Consider the following 25,227-nt stretch of genomic DNA (forward strand, 5'->3'; position numbering starts at 1 on the left):
GGTTGGCTGCTCCTGCCGCTACCTGGTGACACCTGCCTGCCTTCCGGCCACACCAGAAGGGCCTTCCCTTCCCTGCGGCGCTCCGCCGAGAGACCTTCCCAGATCCAAGCGCCCCACGTCTCGTCCCCTGTTGAGCCAGCCTGCTGGCATGGTTTGCTGGCATTCAGGCACCTGTCTCTCTTCAACCTTGGCCAGCTGGCTGCTGTTGCTGCTGGGTGAGTCTGGGAAATTCGCTCCGGGGTTCCCCCCACCACTCCGAAGTCTGATCTTGTTGATACCTGAGAGAATTTGAGCGCTATTATGTAAGGAGAGTGTGTCTTGTTTTGAGGAACGGGCTAAATATAGTAAGACGTATACATTTCTCTTGGGGGGGGGGCAGTATCAGGCCTGTCTTGCAAGGAGTGCCAAGTTCCACGCCTCTGCTGCCTTTAGGGTTTGAGTAGAAAGGAGGAATTTTGTCAGGTGTAGCAACAGTCAACTCCCGCCAGGGCCTCCAAACCATGTTTGCAGTCCCCAGTAGACCGCAAAACCAGGAAGGAGGCTCATCATGTCATGGTAGGTTTACTTCGAACATGATGGGTTGTGCAGAACTGCTTTGGTGGCATAGCACACACACACACACACAATTCTTAGTGGCATTTAAGCACCTCCCATTATGGGGCTGCTTCTGTGTCTGTATAAACAATTGCAATCAGAAAGGGAGACGGTTGCCCGGAAGCGCTGTGCTAGCAGCCTTGAACCTAATAATAGCCTGCCTTGAGGAAGAAACTGAGTTTGGGGGGAAATGAAAACCTTGCAGACTTCTTCAGGTTCATCAAAATTCTACCTCTAATGTTTTTCCTAATTAAGAAGTGCTGGCTGCCTTAAAAGCATTCTGGTTGTAATGGTTTGCAGTGATGTTTCTAACGACTTAGTTGCAGCCTCAAGTTCTATGTTCCTTCCCAGTTTGATCAATTTCTGAACTGAGCAGGGAGGATTTATATCTCATGTTTGCCTCCTTTCCTTCCATAAGTTTGTGTCAATGTGCATTAGTTCACCTCCATTTTATCAAGTGAAAGAGCGTGCCAGGGTGTGGTGTGGTGTCGTGGGGGAGAGAGAGACAAAGACTGACTTGCCTCATGGTCATCTAGTGAACTTCACTGTTGAAGGACAGACATTTCAATCCAGGTCTCTGGTCGAGTTCCAATGTTCTATCCACTATGCCACACTGTCTCTAACTAGCTAAATGTAGTGGTACAGGGGGTGGATGGTGGAATCGTAAGAACATAAGAGGGGCCCTGCTGGATCAGACCAAGGGTCCATCTAGTCCAGCATTCTGTTCACACAGTGGCCAACCAGCTGTTGACCAGGGACCAACAAAGCAGGACATGATGCAACAGCACCCTCCCACCCATGTTCCCCAATAACTGGTGTATACAGGCATTCTGCCTCTCATACTGGAGGTAGCACCTCACCATCAGGGCTAGTAGCCATTGATAGCCTTCTCCTCCAGGAATTTATCCAACCCCCCTTTTAAAGCCATCCAAATTGGTGGCTGTCACCACGTAGTGTGGTAATCTCTGCCATTCTGCTTGATTGGAGCCTGGAAATTGATTTTCTACACCTTGTGAGGGCCTTTTGCGATTCTGCATTTTGCCGCTTCCTCTAGTCCACAACTAGAATGGCTTTTGAAGAAAGTAAGCATTGAAGTCGGTGGCAGGACTTGGATGACTGAGCTGTATTTGGAACATTTGGGTTCAGGGAGCCACGTCAGGCATGGAGTAAAAATGCAGCTATGTTTGAAATGACTTTCCCATGTTGAAACTTATCCCAACCCCAGCCTATTCCCATAGCATGATGGGATGCTTCGAATTTGTGCAAGGAAGAGCGCAGGTCAGGTAGCCATCTGCCCTAATTTACAGAGGATAGTCCTCTATTTGGATGGCTATCAGATAGGGCATGTCGGAAAAATCCACCACAGATTCAACTGAGTTCAGTTTTCCATGAATCCAACCTGCGGATTCCGTAGCAGAATTTTGTTAATTTGCGAATGCGCGTTGGCGCCATTGCACACTAGCGCAGGGCACGTCAACGCATGTGTGCATTTGTGAACAAATGAAATTCTTGTACATGAAATCCAATGCTTTCAATATGCAGACAATGCAACAATAGATGCCTGACAATCCGTGAAACATAGATGGCATGGATTTAGCAAAATCCATACAGCCCTACTATCTGAAGGCAGGCCTCTATTTGAAAGCATTTTTTATTTGAAAGGTTGTCAAGTCCAGGTCCAGTATAAAGATAAAGAACTTTAAGGTGGGACTGCAGGGGACCTTGACATTGGCCATCAACAATTAGCACCTGGAAAGCAGAGTACGAGGTACCCAGGTCACCTGGGCACAGTTTTCCTTACTGTGATAAGATGTATTATATTTCTATTTACATTATAGTAATTTCTATATTTGAGTATAAACATATACATTAGCAAATGTTTGTCTTGTTTCTGGTGATGCAGAAGTGACCACCTTATTTATTTATTTATTTAAGGATTTTTATGCCGCCATTCAGCCAAAAGGCTCTCACGGCGGCTTACAAAAGTATTTCTTGACAGTCCCTGCCCACAGGCTTACAATCTAAAAGACATGACACAAAAGGAAAGGGGATTGGGAGGGAGGAGGAGAAAGGGGAAAAGGAAAGCAAATTCAGGCACTACAATCTTAGTTGGAAAGTTCAGCAGTTACAGTTGACAGCAGGAGGGAGGGGACTCTCAGCTGGAGCTGGACCCAGGCACCGTGGAGAGGTGCCTGGCTGCTGCTTCCTCCCTCACTGGTGGCCTCTGCAGAGACAGTTGGTAGCAGGAGAGAGGGGGCTCTTAGCTGGAGCTGGACCCAGGCACGGTGGAGAGGTGCCTGGCTGCTGCTTCCTCCCTCACTGGTGGCCTCTGCAGAGCACCTTAGGCACAGGTTGCCCTGGAGGTCTAGGCTGTGACCGTCACCTTCTTCAGGATGTTTGCAGGAGTATTTGACATCAGATTTCTTAGCTCATATAGATGCAACCAAATATATATTTGCTTTCCTCCTTTGTTATCTTTCAGCTAACACCACAAAGCTATTTTATTTTATTTTTTGAGACGCCAGCAATAACGTGGCTAAGTCCGCAATCCTAAACACCATGGGCTGGTAACCTGGTGTCCTCTAAATATGTTGGACTAGAAAACCCATAAGCCCCAGGGCAGGCTAGACAGTTATCATGGATTCTGGGAGCTTTAGTCCAAAATATCTGGAGCACACCAGGTTTCCTTACTCCTACTGTGCATCCTTACCTGGGAATGAGTTTGATTGAACTCAATGGGACTTACTTCCGATAGACATGCATAGGGTTGCACCGTCAGGCTGCAATCCCATTCACACTTGTTTGGGAGTAAGCCACACCGGGCTCTGTGATATTTACCTCTGAGTAAGAACATGTAATATCAAGCTGCAAGAATGTGAGTGGGAAAATATCAAGACAGGTTCTGAATCTACCTCAGCCATGAAGTTGCCTTGAGCAATTTGCTACTCTCTCAGCCTCAGTCTCCCCATCAACAATGGTAAAATAGGCCATAAATATGCTGGTCTACCTTGCAGTGCCATTTCGGGGACTATTGACTGAATGTAAATGAAGTACTTCGAAAGGTCTATATAAATTCCATTATTAGTAGGGGTGTGCACAGACCCCCCGCTCCGCTTCACTTGCAGATCCGCCATTTTCCGGATCGGGCCGCTCCGCCCCGCCCCCGCTCCGCCCACTTCCGCTCCGCTCCGCCCGGAGCTCCGGATCCGGATCCGGAGCTCCGTTTCCCCCCCCCCATAGGCTTGCATTGAAAGCTAAAAAATTATACAACTTTTTTTCTGTTCAAGTTAGAAACCTCATGTTTGGCACCATGACACCTCATGGGGATATACACACGCATGCCAAGTTTCAAAGCAATCCCATCATCCCCTGATTTTTGGCGAATTTTTGAAAATCGGGCACCCCACACACACCATCCCTGCGAGGTGGGCAGGGGAGGAGGGAGGGAAGGCAGGCAGGCATGCAGCTGGCATTTCTGGGGGCATAAGGAAGTGAGCCAAGGATAAGCCAGTAATGCATATAAAATGGAATAAATCAATCAATAAACAAAGGAGGGGTGGAATTAAAAGCAGCAGTGTTGCTCAATAAACAACAAGAAGAACTTTTTTTAAAAGGCTATATCTGTCTTTTACCAGCAATAGGGGGACGTGCCCGGGGGAGGGGGAAGTAGCTGCCAGTTCAAGACACTGACAGCCACAGCTCTGAGAAGAAGTAAAACGCTCACTTCGACTCAGAACAGGCATTGCTCCACCACTGAAAAGTGACCATTCACTTCAACTCATGATAGGCATTGCTCCACCGTTTTACTCTCTTTGGAAGGCTCTAATGGCCTTCCAGTGCAGGAGAGAGTGGGGGCACGTCCACGATGAGATGCCCTAGGGGAGCTCATCCCCTTGCACCACATCGATTCAGTTGTTCCCCAAGGTTAGGGTGGGGAGCAGTGCTGTGTTTCTATCTCTTATTCTTGGCTTAGTATATGATTTCAGGTTGTGTTTGTGCATTTGGTGGGGCTACTGTGTTAAAAAACACGGGGAAAAGCCCGTTCAGATGAAGAAAGAGAAGTTTCCTAGAATCCCAAGTTACCTGTTTTGCCTATGCCCTCCTCCAACTTTGGGATCATCATGACCGGGAGCTGACTCTGCCCCTCAGCCCTTTGAAAAAGGTATTTTTCCCGCCGATTTTTTAAAAACGTCTAGCCCGCAACCCGTACGATGCAGAAAGTTGAGAGTGGTCTCAAAATGACCCCCATCCACGACTCTCTGTGCACAAGAATTTTCAGAACGATAGCTTAACCCCCCCCCCCAGTTATCCCCGATTCTTTCCCTCAATGCAATCCTATGGGCAAAAAGCCGAAAACGCAGTTTGAGCCGCGCGGTTGACCCGATTTTCAAAAAAATATAGCCCGCGACCCAGACAACGCAGAGAGGTGAGAGTGGTCTCAAAATGACCCCCATCCACGACTCTCTGTGCACAAGAATTTCCAGAACGATAGCTTCAAAAACAACGTAGTTATGCGCGATTATTTGCCGCAATGCAATCCTATGGCGAAATGTTTTCAAGATGGCGACCGGAGCGCTCCGCGTGAACTCGGAGCTCCGAAAAATGGGCGCTTCTCTTCGCCTTGCTTCTAGGGGGTCCGCGGTCCGCTCCTACTCCGCCTCTGGGTAAGGCGGAGCAGGCCAATCCGCTACTGCTTCTACGCTCCTAATCGGAGCGGAGCACATCCCTAATTATTAGTACCCTGTTTCCCCGAAAGTAAGACATCACCCGAAAATAAGACTTTTTTTTTTGTTCAACAGTAAATGTGTACCGTATTCTTCTTCATGGAAAAATAAAACATCCCCTGAAAATAAGACCTAGCGCATCTTTGGGAGCAAAAATTAATATAAGACACTGTCTTATTTTCGGGGAAACAGGGTATTAGTATTAGTGTTATTAGTATTGTATTATTAGTATTACTACTAAAACTACTGCACTGCCCTTTGAAAATAGAGCAACAAACACTCTTTTTAAAATGGTTGTGAAATACAAGCAGAGGGTCAAATACACTGTGAACAGCAGCGTGTTTATGTGTGTTTTGGGAAAAATATTCCTCCTGTCCAGCCCTCCGCTCTTTCCCACCTTAAATTCCCGTCCTATACCCGCTGCCACGTCAGCAACATAAATCAGAGAACTGGTTTCTTGACAGCTACCTGACAGGCAAAAATCCCATCGCTACATCACTTCCTTCCACACCAAGCTTCCCCTGTTGATTTCTGCCTGGCCTGCAAACTGTGACAGACTCAGGGCCTCCATTAGTTAAGCTCAAAGGCAAAAGGAAGATGGCCGCCTTTCTATTAGCGCCCTGTTGCCGTCTTAAAAGTAGAGCCCAGGCCTTGCACGCAGGCACCTCGGTGGCCACCCCACCCCCTCCTGTTAGATTTATGGCTATCTCCCATCCATGCCCCACTCTCTTTCCCCGCAGGGAGCCGGCCCATCCATTACAGCCTGTGGTGGCTGCCGGGCTCCCACTGAGCCAATTTTCATCCATCTTCCCTTGTCGTCCCCCCCGCTGCCTCCCGGCTCTCCTCACTCAGCTCCCGCTAATGCAGCCCCTGGCGTGTGGCCGACGCTGTTGTTCAGCTTTTTAATTTACAAGGGCTCAGACCTGCAGGCCCCGCCGGCTGGGGTTTTTGTTATATGGATGGTTTCAAAGAGCCGGAGATGGAAAGGAAGGGCCAGGATTAGGCTGGGCAAATAAATCCCGAGCGCTGTTGCCTCTCCTCAGTGGTGTTGACAGACGATAAAGGGCCTTGCGGAAGGAAATGGAAGGGGGAAGGACTCCAATATTGAGATGTGTGGTTGTTTGCGGCTTCGTATCCCATATCATCAGCCAGACGGATGGCGGGGAAGTTAAACTGCCACCTTGAGACTCCCTGAGCTAAGGGGATGCTAGACTATCCAGATGGGTTGTGTGGTGTGCTTCACACACACACACGAAGGCCGGTTCTGAGTTTGTGGGTTTTGTGTTCTCGGCCGGGCTGTAAGCAATGAAAGCCAGCATGTGACACACATTCTTGGCGCCATTTTGGAGTTTCCCCGCTGTTGTTAGACGATGAGGAGACCAACTGAGAAGTGGCCCTTCCAGGTTTTTGATGGTCCTTGGACAAGATGCCCTCAATAGGCTCCTGCCCTCACTGGCCTGGTTCAGACAACACACTAAACCGTGTTGCTTAACCACAAAACGTTTAACGGAATGCACTCCATTAACCATTTTGTGGCTAAGCAGCATGGTTTAGCGTGTTGTCTGAACCAGGCCAGTGAGTCTACCTTCCTCACACCGTTGTCACCAGCAGCTATTGGTGCTCCTCGGCTTTCTCATCATTGCTATGGCTTGCTTGACGGGCATAGAGCCAGTAGGGAATAGTCATGGCAACTGCTTCTCCTCCTTGTCACTGCCACCATTTTCTGGGAAAGACCAAGAGGCAGGTGATCAAGCAGCTTGCAAGGGTGAAGAGGAGGTGAAGGTCCAGGGGTCTCTTCCCAATGGGCCCTTGCTGCGATGTGGACCCTCAGCAGTGGTCCAAAGATGCCTACCCTGGTGCCTACCCTGCAATCAAGTGGGCAGAGGGGAAGCCAAGTCCAACTGGAGGCAGAGGCAAACACCTTTCCATCTCGGTGTCAGAAAGGGCAAAGCCCTCCCTGGGATTGCCTCGGCCACGAGGCCATCCATGTGCAAGCCGCGCTAATAAAATCAAATGATAATAACAAATCCAAACTCAATCGCTCTGACCATGTTACTCCGCTTCTGAAATCTCTTCATTGGCTTCCAATTCACTTCAGAATCCAATATAAACTTCTCCTGTTAACCTTCAAAGCTTTTCATGGTCTAGCTCCTTCCTATCTCTCCTCTCTCATCTCACACTATTGCCCCGCTCGTGCTCTTCGCTCCTCTGATGCCATGTTTCTCGCCTGCCCAAGGGTCTCTACTTCCCTTGCTCGGCTCCGTCCATTTTCTTCTGCTGCCCCTTACGCCTGGAACGCTCTTCCAGAACATTTGAGAACTACAAGTTCAATCGCAGCTTTTAAAGCTCAACTAAAAACTTTTCTTTTTCCTAAAGCTTTTAAAACTTGATGTTGTGCGGACTTTATACTGTTAGTTTTACCCTACCCTGTGCCTGCTTACCCTACCCTGTGCCTGTTTGCATTCTCTTCCCCTCCTTATTGTTTCATTATGATTTTATTAGAATGTAAGCCTATGCGGCAGGGTCTTGCTATTTACTGTTTTACTCTGTACAGCACCATGTACATTGATGGTGCTATATAAATAAATAATAATAATAAATAATAATAATAATAATAATCACTGACAAAATCGTGCCACTTGTTTCGATTTGTGTACATGCCGTTAATGGTTTGCCTGCACGGCTGGAAAGCGTTTGGCGAAATTGTGACTCTCGTTGGGCGAGGAGGTGGGGAAAAGGGACGGAGAAATTGAAGGATCGAAGATAAGGGAGGTCAAGAGGAATAAATCGATGTAGGTGGTCACGGGGACAGTTAGCTGCCCTGATCCTGTGATCATTGCTGACAGCCATGAGGAAGGACCGGAGACCCGCATTGCCTGGATTTCGTGGCATTGTGCATCCTGTGCAGGCGTATTTTGGATTCTGAACATTAAACCACATGTGCACGTTCCCTGCTGCCTCTATGAATATTTTAGTACATCTTTAGTGAATTGCCCTGCAAATCCAAGAAACTCTCCTTCCAGTTGCTTCTCGATTATAGAAAAGTGTATGTGTGCCCGTGTTTGTAAGCCTGGTAACTCTAAATTTGGGGGCTGGAGGGGGTGGTCAAGGAGCCCACAAGAAGGCTGCCGTTGACGTAGGTCTCTTCTGAGCTGTTTGCAAGACTTGCCAATTGCTCTCAGCAAGACAACCTGCTCCAGATTCTTCACTCTGTGTGGTCTCTGATAGCTGCGGTGAGCGCAGGTTGGTGAAAGTACAGCAATGACACAGTCATGCAGGTCACGCTTTATAGGCTAAATACGTCAGGCGGAGGCTTTTTTCCTTTTTTGTCTGGATGCAGATAAGTGCCTGTCAAGGCAGCTGTGTGGAAAGATGGAGGCTGAGTCTGCAGCTCGTGTGTGACTGTCAAATTCACACTGCTCTCCCATCAGCAATGGGCCATTATTACTACACAAATTAACCTTGTATACTAGGTGCCGGCCTGGATACAGACGTCCCATGGGTCTTTCCTTTTCTAGGCAGGGACCCAGCATGATGGGCCTTCCCTAGAAAAGTAAATTATTTAACGGAGTGTTAATGTATTTAAATGAATGCAAATTTAAAACAGCTGTTGGCAAACTTTCGGATTGAGTTTTAGTATTATTGTTCATGGCTATATAACATTAATTAGAGCTAATTAGAAATGAAGGCTGCAGATAGAAAAATGGAGGGTGTGTGTGTGTGTGTGTGAGCGAGTTGAAGGTGGTGTGAAAGAGGCATTGTTCCCTGTGGCATACACATTCCTTTCTTTGGTCCTGCCGTCTCTTCTCTGGACAAACAGGTCTGGCAGGTTTTTGAGCCAGGTCACCTACAAAACCTGCGAACTACACATTACGCTCATCACATAATATGTAGCAGAGGGTTTGTGTTTTCTGTACTCTAGTTTAAACAAGCATGGCCCTGATTCAGATTGGGACAGTAACACACCAGGAGGGGAGAATTAGACCTTCCACCCCCACCATTTGGTTCCCGAAATATACTTATAACCTACATTATTATTATTATTATTATTATTATTATTATTATTATTACCAACTTTCCAAATGATGAAAAATTTGGCTATTAAACAAGGGGAGAGGAAAAGTTTACTTTGACAAATTGAGAGGAGGTGCTTTAAAAGTAACATCAGGTTATTATTTTTAGAATTCAAATTCGGAAATACTGCTCGTTTTCAAATTTGCTCATTTCAGCGTAGTCCTAATGTTCATGTGTGTGTATGTTTTAATGCTGTCACTGCACAGTGTGCCTTAAGAAGCAGTCTGTGAGTGAGACAGACAACTGGCCCCATCTAGTTCAATATTGTCTACTCAGGCAGGCAGTGCATCTTCAGGATTTGGGGCTCTTTCCCTTTTGTGATGCCCCCCTTAATTTCAGTTCTAAGGAAGTTATAGGGAGGCTACACTTTGGCTAAAACCACAGTCTGGGCCAGGCATTGGGACCTGTGAATTTTATTACGGTTCAGCCCTCCCCAGGCTTCCTCTCATAATTCAAGCATGGATTTGGTACCCTTTAATGTTGTCTGCCACACTGGCCACTTCACCCTCTCTCTCTTTTCCCCCCTTTTTCAGCCCCGCTCCTTCCTGCTCTTCCTTCACCTCCCCTGGCTGTACATGTGGGGGATCCTCTTTCTCTCCCTGTGCCGTTCTCCTTACCCTCTGTACAGATTCAAACCACTATTATCTGGAGGAAGGATGTGACCATCCTGGCAATGGGATCCTTGCGTCCCAATTTCACCGTCGTGGTAGCCCCCCGTTTCCATCCTCGGTTCAGCGTGGACCCCGTGCGTGGGAACCTCAACATCACTGAAGTGACAACCTCCGATTCTGGCATCTACACAGTGGAGGTCTTCCCGCTGGGCAGTTCCGTACAAAAGGAGAACATCACTATTAGAGTGTATGGTGAGTACTGAGTTCGGGCCCCATTGATGTGCGACCCATTGACTTAAGCATCTTTCCTCTCTTTTGGCACTTCCAACTTCTCAGCCAACCTAGGGCATAGCTAGACAGGGTAATAACCCCAGGATCATCCCTGTGCATCCACATGATGCACAGGGCATCCCAGGAGCATGGAGGGATGATCCCTCCCTTGGCCTGGGATATCACCCTACCCTTTAGTCACATTTTTTTCCGTGGTCTCGGGATGATCCCAAAATCACGGAATGTGTGACCAGGCGTTGCGGGTTGTCCCGGCTCCTCATGAGTAACCAGGAGCTGGGCACAGGGCACAGAGCTCCTCAAGGGTAGGGTGGGGAGAGTGGGGAATTTTTTTTTTTAAAAAAAACCACTCACGTTTTGCGCATGAGCGTTCCATCTCCTTTTAAAAAAAAAAAGGTGGCGGGCGCAATGTCCTCTTCCTCCTAGGATGTTGTGCGCTGCGTGTAGACAGAGGGGGAGGTCTTGCGATAACCATATTGTGAGATCCTCCCTCCTCCATCACGCTAGACCTGGTAGGGCTAGCCATGGCCCTAGAATCATAGAATAGTAGAGTTGGAAGGGTCCTATAAGGCCATCGAGTCCAACCCCCTGCTCAATGCAGGAATCCGCCTTAAAGCATCCCCGACAGATGCTTGTCCAGCTATTATTGTTTTAATTTGCTGTTGTTATTTTCATGTGATTGTTTTATCTGTTTTATTGATGTGACGTTGTGGTGGTGGTGGTGAGGATGATGGTGAGTTTCTGTGTGATCATACAGTGTTTTATCATTGTAAGGCCATTTTTGTATGAACCTATGACGTTTTTACTGACTATTCTAAACCAACTGGGGAGGATAATCTATGCTGAAAGGTGGTTTAAACATCTATAATCCGCCCCGCACACTCAGGACCTCTGGGAAGAATCTACTTCAGTCAGCAAAGACCAGGCTGACAACCGTTACCCAGAGGACCTTCTCTTCTGCTGCTCCCAGACTGTGGAATGGCCTGCCGGAGGAGACTCGTCAACTTAACAGTCTACTAGCATGCAAGAAAGCTATAAAGACTGATCTCTTCCGGCAGGCCTATCCAGTAGAATTTTAGGATGCTTTTAGGATGTTTTTAACAGTGTATACTATGTTTTTAACTTGTATTTTATGCTTGTTCCCAGCCTCGATCCAATCGGAGAGGTGGGTAAGAAATAAATTATTATTATTATTATTATTATTATTATTATTATTATTCAAATACATAAAAGGCTGGTTGGAATGGAGAAAACATCTAAAGCATCCAGTACCCGCCCTGGGCTGCAGCCCCCCTCACCCCAGCACAGGGCTTCACCCGTAGAAGAGCTCCCTCCCCTTCAGTTATTGCCTCTATTCCCTGGGTCCAGCTCCAGCTGAGAGCCCCCCTCCCTCCTGCTACCAACTGTCTCTGCAGAGGCCACCAGTGAGGGAGGAAGCAGCAGCCAGGCACCTCTCCATCATGCCTGGGTCCAGCTCCAGCTGAGAGCCCCCCTCCCTCCTGCTACCAACTGTCTCTGCAGAGGCCACCAGTGAGGGAGGAAGCAGCAGCCAGACACCTCTCCATCGTGCCTGGGTCCAGCTCCAGCTGAGAGCCCCCTCCCTCCTCCTACCAACTGTCACTGCTGAACTTTGCAACTAAGATTGTAGCGCCTGAATTTGCTTTCCTTTCCCCCCAATCCCCTTTCCTTTTGTGTCACTTTTTTAGATTGTAAACCTGTAGGCAGGGACTGTCAAAAAATACTTTTGTAAGCCGCCATGAGAACCTATTTTGGCTGAATGGCGGCATAAAAATGCTTAAATAAATAAATAAAAAATAGCTCCTTAATTCCCTCTATTCCGTGCCATGGAGCTAGGGTTGTATGGACTTTGTAATATATGTTATTTTTTGTTCTGTTGTCCGCTTATTGATGGAATCAGGTTCCCCCCCCCCAATTTCCTGAATTTGTGAAAATGCACAAATCCACCCCCCTGCCCCCAAATGCACAAATCCTCCCAAAATGTGCATTTTCATGCTTTAGCTCGCAGGGAAATGTACATTTTCAATTTGCATCAAATTCAGGAAAGCTTTTTTAAAAAAATTCCCAGGAGTTTGTGAAATCTGTGCGGTTCTGGAAAAGCCGGCCCACTTCAGAATCTGTGGGTCATATTCCTAGAAATCCAAACTGATTTGATTCCGTTGCAGGTTTCTCTGATGTCCCTAAGTGGAGTGGCTTCAGTCCACGACATTGTATAGCGGGAAAGCAATATTATTAAATTTATTTATTTATTTATTACATTTTAAATAACCGATAGCCGAAGCTCTCTGGGCGGTTCACAAATAGGTTTACAATAGGCTGGAGTTGTAAAATTTTGCGGAGGGGAAAGTCATGCCCTGCAGATAGCTTTGTCAGTGCATGAGACTGCCAGCTACCAAACCAGCCCAGCCTTGGATGTTCCCCACAAAATGTCTCCCCAGATGGGATGGACGATCCCTGGGTGTGAAGGACCAGGACCCTAGATCCTCATCCTTAGAGTATGCTGACCTCTTGTCCTCAAAAGTTAATGGCTCCAGAGTTAATGGCCCAGGGAGAGGACCTGACTGTGGAAAGAAATCTTGAGGCCTCCACATCCCTGGGATCTGGTTCTCCAGAAAGACCCCAAGGGTCGGCTTCCCTGGAGGGCTGAATCTGGCTCCCAGGTCTGAGGTTCTGCACCCCTGGACTAGGGCAATAGTGTGGGGACAACTACTAGGACCCATTCTTATGTGTTTTCACAGAGGATGTGGGCAAAGTCTCTGTGTCCCCACCATCTGCGGAAGTGATGGAAGGAGGCATCTCAGTGGCCCTGAATTGCAGTCCAGTCCGAGGCTCTGTCTCCTGGACCAAGAATGGGCAGAGTCTGGTTGAAGATCACCGATACCTGCGCTCGGCTGGCTACTTGGAAATCAAAGACCCACGACGTACAGATGCTGGTGTCTACCGTTGTACCGTTTCCAACCCTTTTGGGAATGGGACCGGCACAGCTAACCTTACGGTCTACTGTGAGTTGACACTAGAGATAACTGTTCTTATTGTAGTTTGTTTTATGCACTAATACAGTGTGCTCTGGGGTTAGAATGGGGTAGGCAACCTTTTGGGGCCATTGACACATTTGGCAATTTGAGAAACTGTCCTGGGCACCACCATAAAATGGCTGCCACGGGAGGCGTGGCAATGGACAAGTCACATGTCAAAAAGGCTGAGTACAAGGCAGATTCAAAAGATCCTTTGAACCCACAGTTTTCAGCACCAACAGCTAAACTGTGATGGTATTGTTGGCCCCACCCCTTTCCCCCTTTGGCTCCACCCACCACTGGAATGTGGCTCCCAAGTGCTTCCGTGGAACTGAATTTGGCCCTCTGGCTGAAAGAGCTTTAACACCCCAGCTTTAAAGAGGCAGTAACATAGTTTGGCCCAATACTGCTAATGCGTCTGAAAACTGTAGACCTTCCTAATTTCCACGGGCAATGAAACGTCAAGGGAATTCATCCCTCCCTCCTGTTCACAGGCAGGTGCCTTCTTTTTTTTCTTCCTCCTCCTCCTGTACAGGTTGTTGATGAAAATCAGGTAGCCCAATTTGTTTGCCAGACCACACACAATGATGATTTCACACACCAACATCAAACTTGCAACAGCACCGTGCAAAACTGTGGTGTGTGTTGGTTGTGGCCGGCGGTTTCTCCACCTTTTTTCGGGAGGAAGGAGCGTGTGTGGGGAAATAGCCCGGCCGCAAACGGAAGCAGCCAGGCAAACCAGCCCAGCGAGAAGCTCTTTGCATTCTCAGATGGCTGGGCAAAGAAGACAGACCATAAGGCCGCCTTTCTGCTGCTAAATGGCCACTCCATCAATTTGAATTGCCCCATTCGTCAGGAGGTCACAACCCGCATAACCAAAGTCAGGAGGAGGAGGCAGGCCCCCTGCAGGAGGCAGGCCTGACAGATGGATTGGCGGTTACGTCTTTGATCTACAAAACAGACATTACATCGGTATGGTATGACATGGCTGTGCTGTTTCAATTCCTCCCAGATGGGCCAGAGACCCCAACAATCACCATCTCGTCATCAGACCGGGACTCCGATGCCGGCAGTTTTGTCCTAGTGAACAGTACTGTGAACTTAACGTGTCTGGCACCATCGGAGCCTCCAGCAAAGATCTACTGGAATGTGGCAGATGCTGAGGACCTCTTCGTGCCCTCCTTTCCCATTCTACAGCTCCCTAGAGTGCAACTGAATCAGGCCGGGCCGTATTCCTGCCTGGCCATCAACCAACACACCCAACAGCGTGTTCGAAACACTCGCCGTCTCAACGTTGCCCGTTAGTTGCATTTGACCTGGGTCCTCCTTCCCTTCTAGGGGGCGCTGATCTGAAGGGTGCCAGCCATAGAGCAGCCTTGAGCAGATCTACTAGGAAGGCTTAAAGCACGCAGTTCCACTCTCAGGGATTCTTCCCTAAAGAATCCTGGTTTCTGTCATTTGGTACGGGCATTAGATTTCTTGGGGAAGAGGAGGGTGGGTGAAAGCTGGGGCAGGGGCTTACCGTAAAGGATGTTTAAATATTCCAAATCCTCCCCAGCTTCTGCAAAAATCTCCTCCTGCCCCCGTCTGCTTTTCAACCCCCACCAGGACTTTTTACACCAAAAGCGCCTCCCTCAAATTTGGATCTCTTGCTAGCCTTTACGTTTGCGTTCCCCATCCTGGTGTCCTCCTGATGTTGTGGACTACAACTCCCAGCATTCCTGACCATTGGTTATGCCAAGTGGGGCTGTTCGGAACTGAAGTGCAGAACAACTGGAGGGTACCAGTTTGAGGAAGCCTGGGGTACATCTGTAGATTGCAGTGGTTCAGTTGATGCCTCCTGAACCCTATCTAACAGCATTCCCCAATCTGTCACCCTCCAGATGTTTTGGACTACAACTCCCATAATCACCAATCATGCTGGCTGGGGGCTGATGGGAGTTGTAGTCCAAACTATCTTGAGGGCTGGCAGATTAGAGATGGCTGCTACCGATACTTCCTTTGCATTCAGCTTGCTTGCTGTTCTGAAACAAATAAGCCAATGAGGAAGCCCCAACTCTCTGAATCCAAGCTTTCGGAGGTGTGTGAATACTTCGCTCACCCCTTCCTTCCTCTTCCCTTAGAAAGGCCCTCTGGGTCTCCCCACTGTTCCATGACTTCAGCAGAAAATGGAACCGCTTTGCTTTTCACCTGTTCCTGGCCTGGAGGATCACCTGCGCCCCAGCTAAGCTACCGAGGGCTCCCAGGACACACGAAAGAAGCCAATGCCTCCAGTTTGCAGCAGCTGCTGGTCTTTCCCCTTCCAACTGGGCTCAGTGGCAACAAGGTCACCTGCCTGGGACGCCACTTGGCTGGGCAGGCCAACTGCAGCATGATTCCAGGTAAGATGAGAAATGACTAAACTTGGTGATAGGGCCAGAATGATCTAAGACCAGGAAGTGAATGAGTGCTTGGTGGGGGAAGGCCCCCGTTGGAAGGGTGCTTCGTTAGTTACAGACAATGTGGTGTAGTGGGTATAGCATTGGAGTTGGACCAGAGAGAGGTAGGTTCAAATCACCAGACAGTGATGAAGCTCAGTGGGGGGGATCTCTGTCCAGTCATCCTAACCAACCTCACAGGGTTGCTGTGAGTATTAAAAATGGGATGGTTCCCTTGATCATGGGTGCAGAACGTCAGGCTTAGGATTCAAACCTGACTCTCCTATGCCCCCAACCTGGCCCTCCGGGGTTCCCCAGATGGCCACACACCATTTCCCTGGTCCCATGCCCTTTCTCTTGTCCACCAATTGGTTGGTGGTTTCCTGGAGTTTTTGAGCATTTCTCCCTCCTTCTAAAAAGCTAAAACACCTCTCTTAATTCTTAGTTACTGGCAATAAGAGCTTTAAGTGAAAAAAAAATGCTGGAATTGGGGGATACTCTAGCCGCACCCCTTCTGTCTTTGGCCTGACCAACCAATGGGATGCAGCCTCCGAAAAGGTCCTCTGAAATGGAATTTGGCCTCCAGGCGGAACGAAATTCAATCCTCTGCCCTTGATCGTTGCCTTGAATTCGCTCGAGGGAGAAGTTACAAATTGGGATGGATAATAAAAAGACTCACTGAAACAAATATTATTCCCCATACCAAGGCAATATGGACATTAAAAGAAAGATCACCCATGTTGACATATTATGTACAAAAAGATGAGAACATAGGAAGCTGCCTTACTGAGTCAGACCATTGGTCCATCTAGTTCAGTATTGTCAACACTGACTGGCAGCCAGCTCTCCAGGATTTCAGGCTGGGGTTTTTCCCCAACCCTACCTGGTGGGGATTGAACCTGGGACCCTCTGTATGCAAAGCAGCTGCTCTACCACTGAGCTACAGCAGCCATGTTGACATTTGGGCTTAAATTTGTCACCATTCAGATTTTGTGACTATTTCTGCTCACCGAGAAAACTTGTTCTCCCTCCACAGAAGCCCCCTCGGGGGTCTCACTCTCGTTCCAGACATCCGGCGACATGGAAGGGCCAGTTTCTGTGCAGTTGCATTGCCGGGGTACCTTCAACCCCGTGGAGATTGACTGGTTTCGGGACCATCGTTTGCCGATTCCCTCCGGAGGTCATTATCACCTGAGCCCCGATAGAACACAACTCACCATCTGGAACTTCACTGCTCCGAAGGACCTGGGAGATTACAGTGCCATCTGCTCCAATCCACTGGGATCCCAGCACTCCAACCTCACCATCCTCGGTGAGATCTGTGCACCAGCGAGTAACATAGATATTCAGGTCCTCTCTGTGTCCTTAAAATCCCTCTGTTGGTTTTAATGGGCTCCCAACACCTTGATTGATACTGTCTGCAAGCAGGAACCAGGGGAGAGGACTTGAAAAAAGAGTGTGCTGTAGAGACAGATAAATCTGCCAGCTTTGCTTTTTCTTACATCGAGATTTTCCAAATCTCTAGTTCTTTCCATCTCCAATAGGAAGAAATGTCTGGATTTTAGTCAATACTTATCAAAACTGAACTGAAACAAATTCTCAGACATCTACACTGGCTAGATTCAATGCTATTCCCAACATGGAGAGGACCACGTTGGAGCTACCTGCCATATAGCTGTTAAAGATGAAGAGCCTGTCCGGGGGGAGGGACGGACGTGACGTGACGTGACGTGATAATCCTAATTCAGCACCACCAACATAGCTGGATACAGAGGGAGTCAAACCCAGGTGTTAAGAACTAAACACTCATAGCCCCAGGCTTGGATGGATGAATCAGCCAGCTTCGCTTTTCCCACATTCAGTTTTTAAAAATCTAACATCTTTTCTCGTATGAATACATTTGCAAATGTTAGTAAATCCGTATCAAAAACAAACTGAAATGAACTTCTCACCCACCTCTAGTGTGTAGCTGCCATTTTGAATTCTGGCAACGATGCGCCAGAAACTACAAAACGCAACAAACTTGAATTAGCAGCATGGATGCTAATTTTCTAGATACGAGAGGGGGGAGACTCACCCAGCAAGCCTTTTTATATCACCCATTTCCTGCCCAAGGGAGCTGGAGGTGTTGAGTGACAGGGATGGATCCAGGACCGAAGGGGCTTTTAGCAATGTACTCTTTGGTGGGTCCAGTCTGGCTGGGTCCTGGTCTTACCTTAATTTATTTCCCATAATATCCCAGAGCAGGGTTCCAAACCTTTTTTTTTCCCCTTTGGAATGGTGGGCACATTTTGAATTTTGAGAGACCATCGTGAGCGCTCTCACAAAATGGCTACCATGGGGGATCCCCATTCATAAAATCACAGCCATGGTGGGCATGGGTGGTCTCCAAAAAATCATTTCCCTAATCTACACCAAGCAGGATATGAAAGTAGTATATAAAAGGCAGGATATAGCAGTATGAAAGCGGTATATGGTATGTGTCAATGGGCCCCAACAGTTGTCAGTGCACTTCAATACTGCTATAAAGCAGTAGTGTGGCTCCTGCCTTTTATATACTGTTTTCATACTGCGTTCATAGTGCTATATCCTGCTTGGTGTAGATTAGGCCTAAAAGGAAAGTAACTTTCCTGAGAACCTAAATGCAAGGCAGAGTGGGCTCTGAGCTCCAAAACACGTAACCACAGTTTTGAACCCAAATGAAAATAGCGCCGGAGGGTAGCACTTTGCTTTGCAGCATGGCAGTGTCCCAGTTAAAGGGTATGTCATGGGTGGGGAACCCCCAGCCCCAAATTATTTTCCATATCTAAATCACCCCCAACAGAAGTTACTATTAGTCCTGCTGGAGGAAAACAATGCAGGCTACAATACAGATACAGATAACGGGCTCAAGTTAAAGGAAGTCAGATTCCAGCTGGACATCAGGAAAAACTTCCTGACTGTTAGAGCAGTACGACAATGAAATCAGTTACCTAGGGAGGTGGTGGGCTCTCCCACACTAGAGGCCTTCAAGAGGCAGCTGGACAACCACCTGTCAGGGATGCTTTAGGGTGGATTCCTGCATTGAGCAGGGGGTTGGCCTCGATGGCCTTGTAGGCCCCTTCCAACTCTGCTATTCTATGATTCTACATATATTTCATCTGGCCGATCTAATAGCAGCTCTCTCTCTCTCTCTCTCTCTCTGTGATGTGATGGTGGGGGAAGTGATTTAGATCAAGAAATGGCACACACACACACACACACACACACCATAGCTTTTCCAGTTGCAGTCGTACAAATATCCCTCCGACAGCTTTAAAGTTAAAGGGTGTGTGTGTGGAGTTTAGGAGTTTTGATTATTGATCTCCTGCATCACATTCCATTTCGGTGCAGAACAGAGGTTCTGTGTAGAACTATATCCACTCTGGATTTTCCCTCTCTTGGCAGGCCCTTCCATCACCAACTGGACTCTGTCTTCTGGGCCCCATCCTGGTTCTGCCTACCTGTCCTGGATGATTCCAAATGGATCTGTGGTGACCAGCTTCTGGATCCAGATGCAGGGCCCTAAGCAGTACCGTTCTGCTGAGGAATGGAAGACAGTGGAAGTCCTGGGGGCTACCAACCGATCCACCACTATTACGGGACTGCAACCCCAAACTCCGTATTCCTTCCAAGTTGTGCCTCATTTGGGATCCCAAGCTGGGAATGCCTCTTCTGTTCAAATCCTCCAGCCAGGTGTGTGTATTCCTGACTTTAGGAGACACGTGGGCCGTAATGGTTTGGGTTTGGGAAGGAGCATCTTGCAACTAGCTTTAAGGTGCAATCCTGTGCAAGTTTAGATAGAGAAAAGTCCTATATGTCTGGGGAATGCTGGGGATTGTGGGACGTCTTTCTGTGTAAATATGCATAGGATTGCGCCCTTCGAAAAGTTACCACCTTGCAACAAAACTTGCTAGCCCACACACACGTTGCTCATGTTTAAGTAAAAGAACTTGCATGAAACTAACTTCAGTTAAACTTCTAAAGCTGCTAATGTTTGCATACAACGCTATTGCATTCTTTCACAATAGGAAGAGATTTATTTGCAAATTTGTGTTACCCCCATTCCTTCCGATGGACATTTCATGGCAGCTAAAAGAGCAAGGTGAAGCGTAGCGGCATAGATCCAAAGTTGTATGAGAGCAGACTGTGCAGCATTAATACTGCTCACATAATACTGAAGTTAAGGCAAGAGACGTAACTTGCAATATCCGTGCTTATTGATGTATGGTGGGTTTGTATGAGCCTTAACTCTTCACTTAAACCAAAGGATTTTGTTTTGGGGGTTTAAATTGCTGCAAAGGAGAAAAACTTCCTTTCAGTTTGCAAAAGCTTCCCTGTTTGGTCACCCAAAGGTGATGGTTACTGAGCACAAGCAACCAGGTGAATGCCTGGTACAAGCTTGGCTTTGGAAGAAAAGCAGATGAGCCGGCTTTTATGGTATTGAATTGACACAAAGACAGTGAAAGTGCTTTAACTGGCTTAAAATAGTTTAACACCAGCACTAAGCATTCACAGCTAGTGCTTTTGAAAAAGCACTTCACAGCCATTTAAAATGCTTTGCCGGGGTTGTTAAAAATGAGGGTCTTTAATGTAAAATAAAGCTTCACCAAATGTGCTCATGTTCTAATCTGGAGGTCAAAAGTATTGCTTTCAGAGGGTCTGAAATATTTTCCCCCACAGACCCTAAATTATGTGACTATGCAGTCCCATTCACAGTCCTGTTCAAACAGTAAAATTTGCTTTTACTATTTCCCCCTCTGTAATACTTGGTCGTCTTCCTTGGAATAGTCACATGGGTGATCACAGCCAATTGGGGGGTCCTATAGTGAACATGATTGATTTGACTATGTGATGAGAGCCAGTGTAGTGTAGTGGCTAAAGTGTTGGATCAGGAGTCAGGAGATCTGGGTTCTAGTCCCCACTCAGCCATGGAAAACCACTGGGTGACTTTGGGCCAGTCACAGACTCTCAGCCCAACCTACCTCACAGGGTTGTTGTTGTGAGGATAAATTGGAGAGACTATGAGAGTTGTAGTCCAAAATCATCTGGAGGGCACCAGTTTGCCTACCCCTGATCTTCCGGAAAAAGAAAAAAGCCTAGCTCTAGATTCCTTGATAGTGTAGAGCAGGGTTCCCAACCTGATGCCTTCCAAATGGCTGGGAATTATGGGAGTTGTAGTCCAACAGATCTGGAGGGCACCAGGTATGGTCTAAAATCAGTGGAGGGGAAGACATTTCTTGGTGTCTTGGGAGGAGGAGGTGAACTTCAGGAGTGCCCCTGTTTGGGTTAAAGCAGAACAAAAGTTAGGGCTCCTCTCATTCTCCTCCTGCTGTTTTCCTTCTTTCTTTGCCTTGCAGAGCGAAGTCTGAGTGCTGGTGCCATTGCTGGGATTGTGATTGGCTCCATCTTTGGGATGCTTCTAATCGCACTCCTGATCTTCCTGATCTGGCTGATCTGCCACCGGAAAGGTGGGCCGTACAGTGAGCTGGTCGAACACAAAGAGTTGAATGGGTTGATAATCTCATGTCAACCAATTAGGGGTGTGGGGGAATTAAACGCATAAAACCAGAGATGTGTGTAATCACTTGGCCTCCTTTCAGCCAAGCAGCGTCAAGGCATGACATTACAATTTGGGCCTAGAGTAGAGCTTTTGCTTCATCTTCGCTCTGTGGATTGTCAGGCGTCTTTCGTTCCATCGCCTGCCTATTGTCGCAATTGGATTTTCGTAGAAGAATTTTGTCCTGTTTGCACTAATTCACATGTCTGCTTATGCACACTTGAGCAGTTGTGCAAATGTGTTGGCCTGATATGACTTTGTGCGAAAGTGGTTCATTTTCCGTGGGGTATGCCTCTGGATAATCAGAGACGGTCAGTCTCTCATTGCGAAGCCATAATGATGTTGGTTTCATCCCTTGCAGCAAATAAGAAGAATGTTCCCCCAGTACCCCGACAACACTACCTTTCACGCCAGGTGAGATCAAATGAGATGCAGGTACATTTGTGTGGATCATAGAATCATAGAATCATAGAATAGCAGAGTTGGAAGGGGCCTACAAGGCCATCGAGTCCAACCCCCTGCTCCATGCAGGAATCCACCCTAAAGCATCCCCGAAAGATGCTTGTCCAGCTGCCTCTTGAAGGCCTCTAGTGTGGGAGAGCCCACAACCTCCCTAGGTAACTGATTCCACTGTCGCACTGCTCTAACAGTCAGGAAGTTTTTCCTGATGTCCAGCTGGAATCTGGCTTCCTTTAACTTGACATGGGAGGCAGGGGTTGGCAGGAGTTGATTCTGAGTTGATTCCTGGCTTGGGGCCAGGCTATTTGAAGGAACACCTCCTCCCGTATGTACCTGCCCGGACCATAGCTCTCCGTGAGCCCCTGCCAAAGGAAGTGAGGTAGGTGGCTACCAGGAAAAGGCCTTCTCTGGTGTGGCACCCCGGCTGTGGAATGAACTCCCTAAGGAGGTTCGCTTGGCACCTACATTATATGCTTTTAGACGCCAGGTGAAGACCTTTTTATTCTCCCAGCATTTTAACAGTCTATAAATAAATTTTGACTTGGTGTTTTAAATTTGTAATTTTGCATTGCTGCTGTTTTTATCTGGTTGAGCTTTTATATTGTATTTTACATTATAGTTTTATACTGTTGTTTTATACTTTGAATGTTTTTAATTTTTGTGAACTGCCCAGAGAGCTCCGGCTATTGGGCGGTATAGAAATGTAATAAATAAATAAACAAACAAACAAACAAACAAATAAATAAATAAGACAGAAGGCCATTGTGCAGTGTGGACTGCTTGTGAAACTGGCCTTGGGTAGAACATGCCATTAATGTGCATTGGGTGTTTTAAAGGCAAGAGAAGATGTGATATCATAAGCAGGATCAAGTGGTATACCTCTCCCAAGACTGTACTGACTTAGTTTGCAGGTGGGGGTGGGAACACCCTGCACATAGAAAATTAAAATCAAAGGAGCATTTAACCTACCTTTCTTCCTGACATGCTAGTTTTCTACATGCAGAATGGAGCATTCAAAGGCACAATCCTTCTGCATGCAAAGAGTGTTCTCCTGCCACTGAACTATGGCCCCTTTACATCTGTGAGATGTAAGTGGCAATGTTTAGGCACCAGGATAAAGTTGTTTTTAACAAGCCCTTTGGTTGATGGATTTATGGACACAGTGCTTTAGTGCTTAGGATTTGGGGAGGGGGAGAGGTTGAGTGCTGTTGAATGATTTTCCACTGCTGCTTGTCTTGTTTCTATTTAAGGGTTTAGTACTTCAATTGCTTAACATGACTGTCGTTTATGTATGTCATTCATTTGGAGTACATATGTAGAAAAACGACAGGTAAATGCTGTAAATAACTACACGACCAGTCCCATAGCAAGTGAAACTATTTCTCTCTCCTTCTCTGTGCTGTTTCAGTTCCCAAACGGTAACAAGCTGGAGCCAAGTGACCTCTCTTGGGGCAATCCTCGTTGGTCATCAGGAGACTCGGACATCTACGCCATCACCTATGAGGAACACCTGCGCAAATATGGCGCTCCGTCCACCTTGGTAAGCCCTGCGGCAAACACCCTACTAAGCCATAGTGCAGGGGTGGGAAACTTGTGGCCCTCAGATGTTTTGGCCTACAGGTCCCATCTTCCGTCACTTTTGGGCTATGCTGGCTAGGGATAATGGGAGTTGTAGGCCAAAACATCTGGAAGGCCTGCCTGTGGTATAGCAGCTAGATTGGTGTATAAGAAGGCTATTTCATGTTCTACTGCTTCTATAGCCCCACCTGATGTCCTGCAGCAGCTGCCTAAGACTCACTGTTAAGGGGGATCTTCTTCTGCAGAGTATCTCCCAATTCAGTGGTGGCTGGTGGCTCTGATTTCAAATGGGGCTGTGCATTCATTCTGGGCTTCAGTCAGAATTCTAAAAGAAAACCCACCAAAGGTGATGAAACCATTTGGGGATAGGATCCAGCAGTTTGGGTAGCTCCTTTAGAGTGCTGACTGAATGGTTCAGCACCTTGGATAGCACCTTGGATAGCCCCATTAGAGTTCTGGCTGGTTCCAACTGAAACCCAGTCATAGCCCCACTGAAATTGGAGCCACTGTACCAAAACGTATTTCCACCTTTCCCAACCTGGTGCCCTCCAGATGTTTTGAACTTTAACCAAGTTAGGGAAGGCTGCCTTATTATTCATTCTCTACACAAAATGCCCTTACATAGCTTCTGGTTAGCATAGAAGCTCATGTTGTCAGTGGCTATCTGCTGAACACTGTTCCTGTGATCACCCCAGCCAGCATGAGCCACTTTTCTGATTCCATTCTCTCTCCTCCCGATTTTCCCCAGCCGGTGACTTCCAGGGACAGCATTTTTCCTTCCCCCCCTGTGAAACCTCGCCCCAAGACTGTGCGCAGTGCTACCCAGGTTTGACATTGTGAAGACCCATCTTGTGACTTTGACTCAAGAGCAACCTGTATGCCCATCATGGCCATCAATATGGCACCTGGGGGTCTGGCCCACAGCGTCTTCATCAATAATGAGACTGGGCCTTGGGTGCAGGAACCAGCGTTCTGACTTCCAGGCATAATCATGGGAACTGAGCATTCAAGGGGGGGGGACACAGCTGTTTTGAGCAGCACACCAGTTAACCCAGGTAAGGGGAGAGTTGGAGGGGACCCAGGCGGATGGAATTTTGTGTAGCTTGAATATGGAGGATTATTTCTGGGATCTCTTGGAACAGAGTGCCCTACAAAGCAACCTGAGTTGAAGGCACATACCGGATCAAGCTGCTGAGGGCAAAACAGTATAAAACAACCCAACCCAAACTCGCCTGGTAGCAGAAGAGGAGAGCACCGATGCTGTACAAGAAGCATTTGGGATGGAAGCCGATCGAGGCTGAGTCTTTGAGCAGAGCCTTTGAGTGGCTGGATTAAAATCTGCCTTTTTGACAAGACCGTTTCGGCACCTTGCCTCTTCCAAAACTCTCCTCTCTGGTATCTGAAGTGCAGGGCTGGAATTGTGCCTCATACTGGACTCGTGAAAACCTACGGGGACCCTCGGTTTTGGACACGCAACGGTGACTCCTCTTCCTTGACCGAAGAAGGAGGAAAGAGCAGGTCTTCTTCATTTGGGCTAGTTTGGAGGAGGTGGTCCTTCCACGCTGGGGCGGTAAGAAGAGAGTCTGGCTTCTTGGTACGGGTTATTTTGAAGAAGGTGGTACTTCTTCTCTGAGGTGTAGCATTGCCATACTGCCTGGTTGGCTGGGATTGACTCAGATTCTAGCCATACCACCTGGTGCCATTTGTATTTTTAGCTGTCCCAGAGGATCATCAGTTTCATTACCCCCCCCTTTCCACACACACACACACACACCAAAAATGGATTAGATGGGGCTCATTTTGTGGTGGAAAAAAGAGCAGAAGGAGCCAGAGACGTGCGGGAGGAACGCAGTGTCATCAAAATGCCCCACC

At 47.6% G+C, this 25,227-nt stretch overlaps 1 protein-coding gene across 1 annotated transcript; it reads left to right on the plus strand.

Annotated features, from left to right (window-relative positions):
* The first annotated feature begins 11 nt into the window (after window positions 1–11).
* VSIG10L (V-set and immunoglobulin domain containing 10 like) lies at window positions 12–24,700 on the plus strand. The gene is made up of 11 exons (XM_063140074.1): window positions 12–215; window positions 9,926–10,255; window positions 13,048–13,311; window positions 14,336–14,623; window positions 15,447–15,704; window positions 16,777–17,052; window positions 19,167–19,454; window positions 21,119–21,229; window positions 21,680–21,732; window positions 23,186–23,317; window positions 24,104–24,700. The coding sequence occupies exons 1-11, from the start codon at window positions 149–151 to the stop codon at window positions 24,185–24,187; spliced, it is 2,151 nt and encodes a 716-aa protein (XP_062996144.1). The 5' UTR covers window positions 12–148; the 3' UTR covers window positions 24,188–24,700.
* Window positions 24,701–25,227: the final 527 nt, after the last annotated feature.

This window comes from Elgaria multicarinata, chromosome 13 (assembly GCF_023053635.1).
Source record: "Elgaria multicarinata webbii isolate HBS135686 ecotype San Diego chromosome 13, rElgMul1.1.pri, whole genome shotgun sequence".
Classification (NCBI taxonomy): domain Eukaryota; kingdom Metazoa; phylum Chordata; class Lepidosauria; order Squamata; family Anguidae; genus Elgaria; species Elgaria multicarinata.

Bases quoted from the DNA above. Each gene is read 5' to 3' on its own strand.
- VSIG10L (XM_063140074.1), top strand. From the start codon at position 149: ATGGTTTGCTGGCATTCAGGCACCTGTCTCTCTTCAACCTTGGCCAGC. The intron at 10,256-13,047 runs GTGAGTACTGAG...GTGTTTTCACAG, and splicing joins CATCACTATTAGAGTGTATG to AGGATGTGGGCAAAGTCTCT. The intron at 13,312-14,335 runs GTGAGTTGACAC...AATTCCTCCCAG, and splicing joins AGCTAACCTTACGGTCTACT to ATGGGCCAGAGACCCCAACA.